This window comes from Homarus americanus, unplaced genomic scaffold (assembly GCF_018991925.1).
Source record: "Homarus americanus isolate GMGI-L3 unplaced genomic scaffold, GMGI_Hamer_2.0 scaffold17856, whole genome shotgun sequence".
Lineage (NCBI taxonomy): Eukaryota > Metazoa > Arthropoda > Malacostraca > Decapoda > Nephropidae > Homarus > Homarus americanus.
The window spans coordinates 1314708-1331424 of NW_024738735.1; the positions used below are offsets into that span (position 1 = coordinate 1314708).

General features: G+C 35.2%; 1 protein-coding gene across 3 annotated transcripts in view; it reads right to left on the reverse strand.

Annotated features, from left to right (window-relative positions):
• Window positions 1-16717, reverse strand: part of LOC121874336 (dedicator of cytokinesis protein 9-like) — a 74838-nt gene that overhangs the window by 13149 nt on the left and 44972 nt on the right. For 2 of the 3 annotated variants that reach the window (XM_042378460.1, XM_042378458.1), the window contains 7 exons: window positions 14859-15000; window positions 12429-12467; window positions 8038-8219; window positions 4464-4544; window positions 2572-2715; window positions 1681-1944; window positions 372-491 (listed from right to left, as the gene is read on the reverse strand). In XM_042378460.1, the coding sequence (XP_042234394.1) occupies window positions 372-491; window positions 1681-1944; window positions 2572-2715; window positions 4464-4544; window positions 8038-8219; window positions 12429-12467; window positions 14859-15000 (972 nt within the window). The remainder of the gene's footprint in view (window positions 1-371; window positions 492-1680; window positions 1945-2571; window positions 2716-4463; window positions 4545-8037; window positions 8220-12428; window positions 12468-14858; window positions 15001-16717) is intronic. The other variant, XM_042378459.1, reaches the window with a different exon arrangement.

Genomic DNA, 16717 nt, shown 5'->3' on the forward strand with positions numbered 1-16717 from the left:
GCATTTTGTAAGTCTACAAATATGCAGTAAAATTTTCTCTCTTTCCCGAGGTATTTCTCTTGTGGCTGCCTGGCCATAAATGTTGCTTCTGTAGTTCCCCTACTTGCTATAAATCAAATCTGCATGGCATGGTCCCCATACTGGTTCTACTACCCCTAGATTACCTCTATCACATTCATATAAGGATATAAAGAATCAGTAGTTTAAGCAAGATTGCAAGAATACAAAAATAAAGTATAAGGACTCTATTTCCTTAATAGGGATACTGTATAAAAAAAAAAAAAAAGTCATTAAATCAGAAAGAAAAATCTAATGTCACAAATACAGTACAGGTATATGTAAAAAAATGTGTTAACACTATACAGTAGTACCTGAAGTCTGAGCTGCAATTTCTTTACATCAGTTGGCTTCTTGTTAATAATCTCCAAAAGTTCCTTCACGCGACTTTCCATTTCATCAATTGCTACCTCAATGGGAGACATCTCAAGAACCTAATTGAGAAATTATATAAAATAAAGTACATTTTTTTTAATTAAATGGCATAGATATACAATTTAGTGACTATCTTCATCTAACAAAATATTTTTCTCATGAAGTCACAAACAACAATTCAGCGATATCCCCATCACCTGGAATAATTGGTGTAGAGCTTCTCCGGGGATGAGAGATTTCCAGGTAACGAGATGCCTCTCTCAAACCCAGAAAAATCCCACATCCCATATATATATATCTATCTATCTATCTATCTATCTATCGATCTATCTATCTATCTATCTATCTATCTATCTATATACATATACATACATACATACATACATACATACATACATACATACATACATACATACATACATACATACATACACATACATACATACATCACATACATACATACATCACATACATACATACATACATACATACATACATACATACATACATACATACATACACATACATACATACATACATACATACATACATACACATACATACATACATACATACATATACATACATACATATATATATATATATGGGATGTGGGATTTTTCTGGGTTTGAGAGGCATCTCGTTTGGAAATCTCTCATCCCAGAACTCTACACCAATTATTCCAGGTGATGGGGATATAAGTTAATTTGTTTGTGACTTCATGAGAAAATATTTTGTTAGATGAAGATAGTCACTAAGTATATATATATATATATATATATATATATATATATATATATATATATATATATATATATATATATATATATATACAGTGGGGTATGGTATAACGAACGGATCCTTCTACAAATATTCCTATAACGAACGGTTTTACCGATAAACTTGAGAATGCTATAACGAACGAAACTCCTACAACGAACATTATTTAAAAAAATTTTTTTTTTTTTTTTTTTACCAATTTATTGTTTTTTTATTACCAATATTAATGATATTCTTTATTTCAGGGGTTTAGATGCATATTTATGCACCTTTTTACAATTTTTACAATTTTATATTACATTTTTCAGTGTTAAGTGGTTGTATTTGGGGGCCTGGAACGGATTAATCCTATAACGAACGAGTGCTATAACGAACAAGGTTCTAGAACCAATTAGATTCGTTATAGCATACCCCACTGTATATATATATTTATATATATTGATCACAAAAACTGTAAAAAAGTCTTACCTCTGTGTCAACGACTTGGATTCTTTTCTTTACATATGGAAATGTATAATCTGTTTTTAGGATAACTCTTCTCTTCCACTGCTCTTCCAGCTTGCCATGAGCCTTGCCTCCCTGGGTAAATGGTGTTTCAAACATAAATGTGTTTATGTTGTTATTACGATCAAACTCATTCTGGCGGTTGACTCGCTCCTCCTCCGAGAAATATGGAGAGACATGGGTGACTTGAATATATGCATAGCGGGATTCAAGCTCATCTGCCTCAACCTGACAAAAAAGTCATTCCTCAATAATATGACACCACATAGTTTATTTGCTACAGTGTACCGGGTTCAATAATAATCATGACATAGGAAGCTACATAATGGGAAAAATTTTAAATCTGGTTAACCCTTTGAAGGGTAGTGTTGAACTTGGTTATTTTATTTTGGCCGAGAGAAACCCCTGCCCTCTAAAGGGTTAACAAACAATATGAAAAACAAAATGACAAGAATAAAATCACACATGATCAGACAACAAATTAATGAAATTTTGATAAGATTGAAAGAATCTGCAGTATTCATCTTACAATATCTGCATAAATAAACACTATACAGTACTTATGATTAATCCCTTTGGAAAGTCATAAAATTTGTATTCTATTTTCTTTCTTGACAAGATCACCTGCCATTCTCAGTCTCAGTGTTCCTTTCTCCCTCCTACCATCCACCTCTGAATTATACACTACTTTTACCAATATTTCACTTCTCATTTCCTCAATTTGTTCATACTACATGCTCTTTGTCCATCACTTGTTTCACTTCTTTATTCTCTCCTTATTTATGTGAATTAATATTTTTCGTTTATTAACTTAAATATGTAATTTTCTTATTGTTCCTGCACTATAAAACTTACAAAATTTGAGTCCATAATCATCTTGACAGCTTCCTTGCCAAACTTATCACAGAACTGATGATATAGACGTTCTGATATCTCTGCTAAAGATGTCACTTTTGGCTCCTTATACACATACTCCTTGCCTGCTTCCTCTTCGAAGATCTAGAAAAAATATCCTTCAATTAAAACAATCTAGCTAAGAAAAAGTATATATATTACCCACCCAATGAAACTTCAATGACAATATACACTAAAAATAATTTCCCCTATGTGTCAATTATACTACAGCAAACTCCCTCTAATCAGAACTAATTGGGGGGTTAGGCCTGTCCAGTTTGGCCAAAACTCTGGGTTTGATGGGGGTCCATATTCTCCATATTGCAGGGTGGAAAATGATTAAGTAATTATTTATACGTAGACTTATCATGAGGTGGTTGAGGCAGAAGGTAACTGTATGACATTCACAATGTACACACAGTAAAAACAGTATCACACGGATTATGTGAGAAACAATATGACACCACGGACGAGGGATAGTGGAATATGTGTGTTGGTCCTGTATTATGGTGGTAGTCCTGCTGTTCTTGCCTGAGGGTGTCCTCACATATCTGTTGCTAACGACATATCCTGCCATATATATAGTTGAAGGTATAACTGAATATGAACACATCAGGTGATGTATGGATCATTATGAAAATCAGCAGATCCCTCCTCATGGTGATACTGTTTTTTACTGTGTGTACTGTACATCACCGAAGGTGGAGCAGGGGTTGTTTTGAATGATAATTTTATTTACTCTATGTACTGTACTGTACTGTACAGGGGCCCCCCTAAGTTCGCGGTCCTCTATTATTCACGGATGACACCCTGGATGTACCCAAGAATGTCTGTGGTTAGTTTTAAAGTTGCCGGCATTTTTGCGGCTGGGACAGGGAGCCATTCGTTCTAGAGACAGTAATTTTCTTTACCTGTATAGTAAATATTTGTGTGTGTGTAGACACACACACACATAGAATACATACAAATAAATAATAATTGGAAAATCCTCTCACAAATAATCAGAAACAAATTTATTAAAAATGTGACAGTCTGCCCTCCCAGCCCGTGCTCTATTAATAAAGTGCTGTACTGTAATAGACCATGGAATTGAGGGTAGACTCACATTATTAATAAACTTGTTTCTGAATATTTGTGAGAGAAATAATTGTCCAAAGGGCAAACACATAAAGGGAATATACATTTATTTGTACACAAGTAAAAATGTAACCCCCCCCCCGGTCCGCAAATGTTATTTGTGGATTTGGCGATTCGCGGCCATTTTGAGAACCTAACCCCCACGAATTTGGGGGGCTCCCTGTACTGTACACTATTTACATTTCATTTCTGAGAAACTTCACTTCAGTGGTCCTCAGCTCCTCTACCACCTACCTCCTCCAAGGCAGCTGCTGAGTTACCACCCATGTTACCACAGTGGCAGCCGCCACTTATGCGAACTTCCCCTGTACTAACTGTTTTTTGGGTTGGGAATTCATGTGTCCAGTGCTAGACCACAGTCCGGTTTGCATGGGAATCCAAAATAAGTGAGTCCGGATTAGAGGGAGTTTATTGTACTTTGCATCATTGTATCTTCACACTCAACATAAAATTTCTTCTATAATTAATAACTTGCTAATTTCTGACCATGAAACAATTTTGGGTAGATTAATCCTCCTATACTGTAGAATACTATCTGTTTTGCCAGTTATTTTTTATATCCACTGTGGGTAAGCATGTGTGCTTGAGTCTAAAGTGTACTCTGTAAACGTTTATCAATAAAATAAGAGTCAAGATAATGATAAAATTGAATGCAGTATGAATACAAGAAGGAATGTAATACAATTACTACTAAATACTTTAAAAATTATACTCACTGGTCCATAGAAAGCTACTCTGTAGTAGCGCCCAAGTAAACGTTTTTGTGAGGCATTGACTTCTACAACACGCGAATAAGCCTAAAAAGGAAAAATTTAATATTTAAGGATATAAAGTAGATATGGTAAATACTATAGCTTGCTTAAAGATGGAGGCATCAAGAAACAGACGAGAAGACAGTGATGGGTGTGGCTGACAAAATAAAAGATGGAGTGCTGAAGTGTTTTGGAAATGAGGGATGATTACAGCAGAGTTATGTAAAGAAAACATAAGAAAAAGTATATTGACCTTGGTGAGGTGAAGACAGGGTAAGGCTAAAGCAGGCTGTGCAGATTAGCAGTGCCCAGGCTAGGGTCCGAATATGTGATTTTTCATGTCTGTAACTGCTGTTGGAAACTTGTCTTATTCATCACCGCGGTGTTGCTACATGTACGTAATTGCAGGCAACTGTACAACTGATGGTACATAGAGGATATTGGGGTAAAATTTATAATGATGGATGGTCTTGGTTATTCCTGGATCCTAACCCTTATTTCCCCCAAAAATACTTAATGAATTTGCTACTGCACAATTTCATGATTAAAAGTCTCCTTTAAGGACTCAACCCCACATAGAAACGAAAGTTTACTGTATACAGTATGATTAATTTATTACACTAATAATTATCATAATGTGTTTTCATTACCTCTTTCACAGTGTAACGACCACGGTCGTACACGTCAGTTAACGCCAAAATCAAATGATTCATATTACGCTCAATAGCCCACAAAACATGTACCTCTGCTTTTAGTTTGAGTCCTCCATCTGAGGAGTCCGTTTTCTCATCACTTCAAGACGCCTCAGTCCCCTGTTATCCCATTTTCTCTGACTTACTGAAACCAACCTCTCTATAAAATGAATTTGAATGTGAGAGAGAACACCCTGGTTTAGAGTCAGCTTAGATATGTCGGTTTACAGTTGAAACATTCAAGATCCATTGTGAGTGGTGTTGAACGCTTCAACTGTCCTTATTGTTGGTAAGACGTGTCAAGTAAGTGAGTGTTGAGTCTGCCAGGACAAACGATACCCATCGGTTTCGTTTCCTAAGAATATCCATGAGTTTCTGATCGCACCTGAAGTTAGATCATTTTGTCGCCCCGACATCAGAGAATCTGATGTTTATAGTTTAATTAGTGTCAGTTATCTATTTAAGAAAGTCATTAATTTCCTGAACTATTCTGTCAACTGGTATAATCTCCAAGATCTAACGTCTCCCTGTGAATAGTTCCTTGTTCGCTGCAGGCCTGAGCTTGCAGAATTGTTGTTATCAACGTGTATATTCCACCTTTTCCTGGCAAGCTCAACCTCTGATTAGATTATATGAATAGACATAGGAAATTACCCTGATCCGGAACACCGGAGTTCACAATTAAATATACGGTGATCCAACATGGTAGAGAAGGTATGTTGTTGGTAAGATTGACCTTTCTGGCATAAATATGGAGGCCCAAGCTGCCCAGCGGGGGCACGTATATACCTCTACACGAGGGAGAATCACGCATTCGTGACTCTTCTTCCACGTCAACAGGTATGTTCACGTGTGTTCCACGCCGCCATATTAACTCAGTTTAACTTAGTCATTTTTGCGAATATCAGTGTTCATGTTTCAACATAGTACCTTCAGTGCCAATTAAGTCAAGTAAAGTAGAGCTCTAGCTATGTCTGAACCGGTGCCAGACGTATGTTTTGTATAGTGAAGTTAAATATTCACGCATTCGTGACTCTTCTTCCACGTCTACAGACGCGGATGTGTTAGCCACTCTCCTGAGGGTCGATAGCTACCTATGGGCACCATGGTTCTTGAAGACTGTCTCTAAGGGCGCATTTAGAATCCCAGGACACGATTCCCCGGGAAGCGCCCTCACCACTCACTGCTGCAGTGTGTAACGAGTCAACCTCCCTGAGTGCACCTAGCGAGCGAGCCTTCAGCTTGGCGGTCGCTGTAAACAACTCTGGCCCACTGACTCGGTCATATGATCATGGTCTACCTACTGGTCTTGGTTATATGTATGGAGCCGTATTAATATCCATGCTTAGGGATGACTAGCAGAAATATAGTCATCCCAGGTTAAGTATTGAACCACTGAATGAGAGTTCAAGGTACCAGGTTGTTCCTTGCAAACTAACAGGAGGTATTGTATGTTACTATAATTGTGGAGTTAGTCCAATGTGTTATGTATTCATCTGTAGTAATCATGAACGAATAACCTGAGAGTATGATGTTCTAACCACGAATTGAGAAGGTAATTTGTTCCTTGTTAAAGTAAGACCTGCGGGTCCAGGGTTATTGACAGTGTGTAAGCATTTCTAAATCTTACTTGTCACAGAAATACTACAACAGTATCCAATAAAGTAATGAATATTTGGAGGTGTTTAATGAGGTAATAAGTTCTTGAAGTGTTTGATGACTTAATAAGTTAATTTCGGTTCTGTTTAGCCTGAGTGAATCTAAGATGCATCTTCTCCACTCACTGTATTAATAAATATTGAGTTAGTAATCTGAGTATCACCACTCTACTCCTTCTAAACATTGGTTCCCAGAAAATAATACTTACTCACGTGCCTATACATCTACCACACTACCCAAAACCCTTCCATGAGTTCTGTTATATAATGAAAAGTCTGGGTGGTGGCAGCTACCCCTTGTAAGTATAAAAAGTGTTATACAAAGAATAACATGGTTCCCCAGACTAACCCATGTATAAGAAAGACATAAAACAAAGTATACTTCAGAAAGGTAAGAACATTGAAACTGAGAATACAATCTATATGAAAGGAAATGAAAAGAAAGAACCTTGACTTGGAAAACATAAGTAGAGAAGCATAAGAGTTACTTATATAAGAATATATGAGAATATAAGGTATATAGAGGTAAAGAACATATAAGAATATAAGTAAGAACATATAAGAATAAATATATATGTAAAGAATGGAAGGAGAATAAGTATATTAAACAGGGTACTCATTGGAGGAATGCTACACAGAACAAATAAGTATATGAGTAAATAGAATACTAACAGAAAACAGTAGTTGGATGGTAAATTATTGAAAAGAGAAAACTCGGCCCGTTATAACAGTACTGTTTAATTATCGCTACATTTGAATTCTCTGTATTGTATCCTGGTACTGTAGATGACTTATCAAGCAACTTTCTGTATCCAAACCAAACACCTATCTGATACACTGGTGTAGATGGTTTAACCAGTGACTGCAGTTATAGGAAAACCTTTAAGTTTCCATCAGTGTATACCTCTCCACAATCATCCATGAGCATATAGGTACATAGAATGTACAGTACTCATATTTTAATTAATTTTTCAATCTCACCTGCAGTATTATTATTCCTGTACTTTCCACTCACTAATTTATGCACATAATATATTTTTTTTCCTCGCTGTAATATCTTTAAAGTGCCTCTACAGAAATTTAAAACTTAACCAAAACATTGTCAAAACTCTTTTATCTTCATACTTGGGGGTCATGAGTCATGACATAATTAAATTAGCAATACTATCTGAACAGTAAATTACTGACCTGATAAAGATGTGAGTAACACTGGACCAGTGCTGGGTAGTTGCGTCGTGCTTCATAAATTGGAATGAGAATGCGATACAGGTTACCCAGTAATTCATATCGCTCTGCCCGTTCGACCATCCCGCCAGCCAGCTCCAGTTGGTTGATTAATGAGTCCATAGTGAACACTGTGTCCACCAAACCTGTGAGACAGTGATTTTAACTGAATAATGATCTCTTTCCCTATATATTGGTATTAAATAAAAGGACTACAACAAAGTACTTTCTGAAAAATATTATGTACACATTAAATCTCATCTACATCATACTGAATCTTCCTTATGAACAACAACAACAACAGCTGTATGTAGAAGTACTATAGATATTCTGTACCATTATACTGCATATTATATCAGTGGAAAAAGACCATAATGTTCAAGTGAAAGCAGTGGTGATAAAAGATTCCATAAAGGAATTAGGTTGGACTATAAATATGATGTTTTAAGGAGGTATCTCCCAGTAACTGATTGCACCACCTCACCTCACCACCTCCTGCAGCACTCAACATCATTTCTGGTAAGTTAAATTCAAGTGTGTGCATTTATTGTCATGCTATATCATGAACGAATCATTGTATGTGTCTATTTTCATTCATATACTGTATGTGCTTGTGTTACTTTTTGGACCACAAAAAATTTCCATAGGAATGCATCTCAAATTATATAATGGGAGTCAATGGGAAAAATGGTTTTGTGATACGGAATTTTGTGATACGGAAAGATTTTCAGGAACAGAACGGATCTGTAACCCAGGGGATGCCTGTATTTATGGAGTCATACACCCTCATTTTTGTCTCATGAATACACCCTCAAATTTAAGAAACCTTTTCTTGAACCACAGTGTATAAAGAATAAAAAAAAATGGAGCTGAGCAAAGCTTATGTGAGAAGTCAATATGTGGACCATCATAATTTTGTATTTTGTGCATGAGATTTTAGATTCTTTTTGAATACTGTATAGTAGTCCTTCACCAACCGCAGATTTCGGGTATCCATGGTTTTTACTCTGTACACCATTTCATCAACTGCAGCATCGAATTTTGAGTATCCGCAGTTTAGTACAGCATCATTTTCCCAGTGTTCCAATGTATTCATCCACGCAGCGTCCAGCCTCCCGCCAAGCTCTCTCAAAGTTGTGATCTCGCACCGTGCAGACATATTTTACTGTTTCATACACTGGATATTTATTACATATTTTCTAACATATTAACATTGATTTTGCCATTAACTATGCCCCCTAAGCATGCATTGAGTGTTAATGATAAAGATGAGAAAAAAGTGAAGATGGCAAGGAACATAATGCCTCTAGAAAAGAAAATTGAAGTACTCGATAGACTAGTGCATGGCGAAAGAATAGCGTCAGTGGGGCCCGCTATGGGGGTAAACGAATCCTCGATTTGTATGATTTAAAAAAAGTGAGGCTATGGTAAGGGCTAGTGTCATCCTCCTCATACCCCATCATCCTTTATGAAGGTAAATACCTCTTATACAGGTACTTTTAAATTTATATTTATATTTAATTTATATTATGCTATTTTATATGTACGTATTTGACTCAAATTTAATGAAATATACAATAAAATATTGTTTTGCGACGGAACAGGCAAGTTAGTTAGGCTTTGGCGAGTGTTTTTCGTAGCCTTGGAACCTAACCCCCTATTTCCCATAAGCCTTTAGTCTTACCAACCACGGATTTTTCAACCATAGAGTTTTCCAGGTACCTAACCCCACAGTTGGTGTCCAATAGCCATATCATATCAGATATAAGACAAATTCCAAAACAGTGAAATCAGAAATTGTACAGGATACAACTAATTGTTAAATAATGCCAGCCATCAATGCCTAAGGTTAGCCTGGGTTGTCACAATGCAGGACCCTCCTTGGAACCATTACAAACTAATGTCACTGATTTAAAGGATCATAATATCTGGGTTTATGCTTGCCGGTACAATACATTATATGGGCACATAACATGCTACATGTTAACAATAATTAATTTGGAATTGAGGGACAAGAGTTCAAAGCTCTCCACATTTTGCTGGAAAGGAAATATAAAATTTTACAACTATTATTAACATTGGGAACTTAGTCTGAAACTCAAGGTTGCCACTGTTCAAATTTGATGAACAGCCTCTTCAAAAGTTCAACAATGTAAATTTGGGAGCATATTGTCACTTGTAAACAACAAAAACAAAAATCTGTCCCTTAAAAGCCAAGCAATGTAATCTCTGTTTAAGTATTGATATGGAGTAAAGCTTCAGAACTTCACCTCTCTCTCTTTTGTCACCGTTCCTTTCCAATCATTAGATTTTATCTCAATTGAAATATACTTCATTCACAAACCTCTTTTCTTCATCCATTCATATGTGGTGCTATGGTATGAATCTGTTGCCTGCCTCACTAGCAGGCCATAGGTCAATGTTAATGAAGGCAGAAAAGCGAGTTCTCATTAGCATTGCCAGATGTTTAATAAATCTCACACTTGTACAGTGTGATGATTCTGAGATGAGAATGATAATAATAACTGCTATATATATAAAATAAAACTTTATCTCCAATATCTTATACAGGTACAACACATTTTCCTTTAAGAAAACTATTAATGTATCATATTTTATAAATCATTATTTCTGCTCAACCAAATGCATCAGAAATGAGAATTTACTTTAACAAGCACAGTGTGTCAGGTTTCGAATATTCAATAAAAGAGATTTTATTTAATTTAACGAGCAAAATTTCAAGTAAACCAGCTTGTATTCTCATTTGTGGAGTTGGCCTAGTAATCATTTGTTACCGAGTGGCTAGCCAGGCAAGTGCACTTGTAGACTTGTTTTCAATGCTCTGATGTGAAGCTAGTGGCAGGCTAACCCAGTCTGTCTGGTCAGTGAGCCTAGAAAACTTGGTGGCATGTTTATCACTGTCTTTCGGCCTCATGGAACATGCATCGTCTTTGTTTCCTCATTCTCACTATTTCTATGATCATCCCCAAAAACAATGAGTCCAAAAAAGACAGGGACAGTACTATAAGCAGAGCCCCTCAAGAAAGTGCAATAAATAAAAAATTAAATAATTATCATAAGGTCAAAAAGATAAAGGGAATAAATTTTCTTTGTGCACCAGTGAGAGTTAGCAGGAGTTATGTTATAATTACTTTTCAACCTGTGTTTCAGATATATAAACTTAACTTTACTGTTTTTACTCAATTACATGCATACTCAATCTTACAGATGGGGGAGGGAGTGTTGTGGGTGAGCAGAAGCTGCCTAGCTGATTGTTTGGAGATGCTAAAGGGCAGCTACACATGAAGCAGCCAGAGTCTATGCAAATGGCTGTGTTAAACTTTGATTCATCTTTTCCTTAATAATTTTAGCAGCATATTTTCATCTAGATAGTATTTTATTAATGTTTTTAATGTGTTAGGTAGAAAATTACAGTAGTTGTGTACTGTTTCCCATTTATTAGGTAGGTTTTTTTCCTGTTTATGAACCAATTTCATGTTTTTGGGGTATGATATTAGGGAATTTTTTCATTGGGACCCGAAACTTATTTCTCCCATATGTTTTTCTATTCAAGATATGAAAATTCACAAAACTAATTATTTGGGGAACCTAACCCATTCGTATCTTGCGGGATACCTGTATATTATTTCTGTTCAATATAATCTCTCTCTTCTCTTTCTCTAGAAAATTTTCAATATTTTTTGCCGTTCACCTAATTTGACCCCTCCATTAGGGTAAAGTTTTGAAGTTCTACTATTATTATTAATATTCACCTTCTATAAACTGAATCCTGCCATTAATATTTAAATCTGTATTTAAGTACTGTATACCATGGATGACTACTGTAAACCATTTTGAAAGATATTCATAAATAATTATGTAGAAACAAAATCAAAACAAACAATAAGCCAGATGTACCTTATAATTACAACGATATCAAAATAAAGTATCAGCCTGAACAATATCTACATGTTACTGTAAATTTAATGCATATGTTGGAATTACATACTGTACTGCTCATTTCAAGCATGAAATTTCTAATATGTACAAGACTAATGGCTCTAAATATTATTGATAAACTCTCTCACATCCTTGTCATGTAACTAGAGTAAGAATATTATCACATAAAGAGAAAAAATTAAACTTCACAGTATGTAACAGATAGCACAAACAAAATAAACACTACAAAAGTTTTTGTAGTTTCTTGGTTATTCAATATAAAAATCTAATATTCCTTCACACTTGGATTAGTTAGTTTTGTGCACTGTATTAAAGTAACCACTTTCACTCAAAAGCACCATTGAACACTGTACTGTACAGTGTAAATCTCACGAGAGCACTCCCTGAGTACCTACCGGTGTGAAAGCGTGGAGCCTGCGAGCTGCATGCAACGTCTAACAGGAACGCCACAGAAGACACGGCAAGCAGAAGATGAGTAATGGCCAAGGTAAAAGCATCAGGCTTATAATATTTAACCTCTCAGAAAGACTTTGGTACTTTCTCCAATGTTTCTTTACAATAGTGACTTTTGAGTTGTAGTTTTCAAAAAAATCATAATTAAATTATCTAATTTAAATTACTGTTGAAAGCTGTACTCATTAACTACAGTACTTGAAAATAGGGAATCTAAAACATTGAGGAAAACCCACACCTGAAGATCAACATAGCAATTACCAAAGTGCTCTTGAAAATTTTAACCACAAATGGATTTTGTGACAATATACCTGTAGTGCAACTGTAAATTTTATTAGAGAAATTCAAACAGCAACTAATATTATTAGCATTCTATAAAAAAAAGAAGAGAAAATTGCACATCTGTACCCTTTTGGGCATTTTTCTACAGTATGAAAACAATAAAGGATGCCAAAAGCAAAATATAAACATGACAAAAGCACAATACTGTATAGCAGAAGTGATAGTGATTATTTTTCTATTTACTCCTTAAATACCCCTACAATATAAAACATAGCTTAACTGAATTTAGATGCTAGTCAGGTACACAAAATATCCTATTCATTACAAGAAACTGCACTGTATAATAATACCATAACAGAACAAATATACACTTTATTCCTTTGGTGATGTATTCATGTATCAAATTTGGTTAAATGTACTATTTGATTTTCAATTGCAAACACAATCTTATGATTTTTATATAAAAAGCATGAAGACTAAGTTATTGAAGTAAAAATATTTTAGCAATGCAAAGCTCATCTTCATGTGCATTTGGTCATAAATGGAGGATTGCTCTTGGAAATCTGTTTGTACTGGACAATATTTCAACTGTGGCCAGAGCAAGGTACTTGAGCTATATAGCTTGCTAGCTCTAAAAGTTTAGAACCCATATAAACCACAGAAATAAAACCAGAAACTAGTGAAAAGATTAGTTTCACCTTGTCTCTAAACCAGAGCTCTATAAGGTGTAACTGTTATATCTGCCAGGTAATAAACAAAAAAATATTATGGAAACAATGATTACAAGTCTTATCCCACAAACAGAGTGAACAGAGATAAAAAAAAAAGAATTACGTTTTAAGAAAGATGGCCATCAGGGGAAATTACTCATGAATTCTGTGATAACAATAAAAAATTCTACCTACTTACCCACAATTCACCAACTAAATTTTATTGACCATTCAATTAAATTCAGCATTAACCTCAGCATCATAAATAAGAAATAGTCATACAGGCTATTACACTCAAGCGCACCGCCTTATTTATAACAATTAGCACTCAAATGCACTTTTTATCACTTTTACAATTAGCTGAGACATTTATTGTATCCATAGAATGGAATTTATTATGCAGTTCATACACAAGAGTCTTACAAGCTTCAACAAGTGATATGTTATAAAATAAAAAAATAAATACTTTATAAACACTTAAATGGACACTTATAAAACATTTCACAACACTTTTCATCACTTAAAGATTTATCGTATTCACAGAAGGGCATTATGGCACATTTTACGTATATAACGGTTACAAATTTGAATACTGTAAACAAAATATCGTAAAAAATAAATAAATGAATGCTTTGTAAACACTTTACAGTAATATTATTGCACAATGGACAGCACAGGTGTGTGGGGTGGATAGCTTCACTGCCAGGACAAAACTGATGTCTCATGGTCAGTGTGATATGGACTAGTGCCAAGTAACCAATTAGAGATAGATTACCATGAGAGAGGAGGCCTCCCAGAATGACGTGGCAAAGTCTCAAGCGTCAATCAGAATTACTCGATTTTTCGTGAATTTTTTATCCTGAATTATACATTGGGATGTCACTGCCAATTGGATAAGATTATCATTGATGTCTATATGCATCATGGTGCACGAGTGTCAATGTCTTCAATGAAGTTAACACTTAATAGTTGTAAGAGAAATAAAATTTTTGTTTCACACAATATTCCTTGGGTGTCTGATAGCATCTAAGTTAAGTTTAGCTATGTCACAAGTGAAAGCACATATTGCAAAAAGTAAAGGGGATAAACGGTGTGAGAAATAATGCTACAAAAATAATAATAAAAAAAGTTGTGAAATTCTATAACAAAATACTAAGACTGCATATCTAAAAAAAAAAAAAAAGAAGATATTATTTACAATGAAGCATAATAATGCAAGCTTGGATGAATCGTGAATCTTTTGCCCTATTTCTCAAATTAGTAAAAATTTAATCAAATAAACAAAACTACAAGAATAAATAGTGTATAAACCAAAACAAAACTGTCAAGCTCATGACCACAAGACTGCAAACTTTCAATTCTTATATTATGACATCTTACCTGCATCCAGCCGCAAGTTAGACTCATCCCTCGGTATGTTGTCCGATATAATGGAGAAGGTCTGGCAACCCTCAGGAGATTCTCCTTGGTGACGTAAATACTCAGCCATAAGGGCTGCAATGTGGAGTTGGCAAAATGCTGCCTGTAAAAGAAAAATAAGATATTTCTGTTTATCTGCACACTATGTAAAAAAATCATTATAAAAAGAAAAATATTGGTCAACATCAAATGTTGTATCACCCATTCTATTTTTAAAACCATAGAAAATCATGAGACTATGTGATGAATTTGTTTTCAGTTATCAAGATATCTGTCTGTCTGTCTGAAGATATAAATGATTCACATCAACAGAGGCAGGTTAACACTTTCCATGATACTTAACATGTACTGTATCTGCATAAAACAAAAATTACAAATGCTGTCATTTCTAACACTTATACATGTCATATCAAATTACAACCACTCAATCATTTCTGAGGCTTGTATTGTGCGTGTCAAATTCAGGTCCATGGAGAGCCTGCTGGCACAAAATATTTTATTCCAATTATAATTGCGAAATACATGAAAACTACAGTACGTACTGTATATTCATTTGTATTTATTTTTCAAAGTAATTCTCTACACTCTACAGTATGGTTTTACCTAGCTCAAAAATGTATTAAAAATCTAGATAGCCAAAAAACTAATGGAGAAAATACAGGTGGAGTAGAGTACATATATTGTAAGAACAACACTCAGGTGTGCGGAGTAAGCGAGTGAGAGTAGCCCATACAGTTAGTTAGCAGTAAAATTGACAGAGTACTATGACACAAAGTATTAACCTTTTGGGTGTGATAACACATTAGGACAGGTAAACCTCGATAAATGATGGGGTTAGGTTCTGAAAACCCCTCGCTAGGTTAAATATCATAGATAGGGAGCATTATAACATGGAGTTCAATGAGATACGTTCCCAGCCAGTCCCCAAACACACGTATCACCAACAAAAAATTCCTACACTTATAAAATCAATAAAAAACAATTAAACAACACTCACCACATCATGAAGAATAAGTCTGGTCATCATCGCATGTCCCCTTCAATGCTAAGGGGACTCTTGTAGTTGGAGTAGAGATGTCACTCTGACTCCTACAAAGCCTATGGGGGATGCCGCTTCACAATGTCAAGTTTCACCTCAGAGACACGGTTGTCTTGGATGCCTTGGTCTTCCCAGACATTTTCAAAGTTACACTGCTCACTTCACAGTCACAAAAACAGAGCGAATGCACTTGTCACAAAAACAGAGTGAACGATGTTAAAGTAAAAACACTGATAGCAGCCAACACTGCTCACACCAACAGAGGCGAAGCACTTTACAGTCACTTAACAACAGAAAATATCACTTCATGGTCACCATAACACAGTTCAATCTAAATATTAGTTGTTAGTGTTGTCCTCACTAGATAAAAAAAACCCACTGATGATACATACAAAGTATATACAATCAATGATGCTGACTGATAATCATGGAGCAATACAATGGCAGGGTGATGATCGACATAGAATCAAGCGCAGGACTGTATCGGGTTGGCCATGTGGCGGCACGCGGGTAAATATTACCTCGGCTGACAAATGCAGCAAGGGATATGTGGTGCATAGGGTTAAATATTGTTTCCTTATAAAATGTCACTGACTTGACATAAAAAAATATAATTAGCATTGATGGAATTCTTGAAAGACAGTGATTAATTTGAGTATATCAATCCATAGTTTGCACTGGAGATAAAAAAAAATTCCAACCAATGGATATTGATGGATATCATTAAAGCAAACTTTTTTGATCGTTTATAGCAAGATGGTCTTAATTCATGACCATCGTT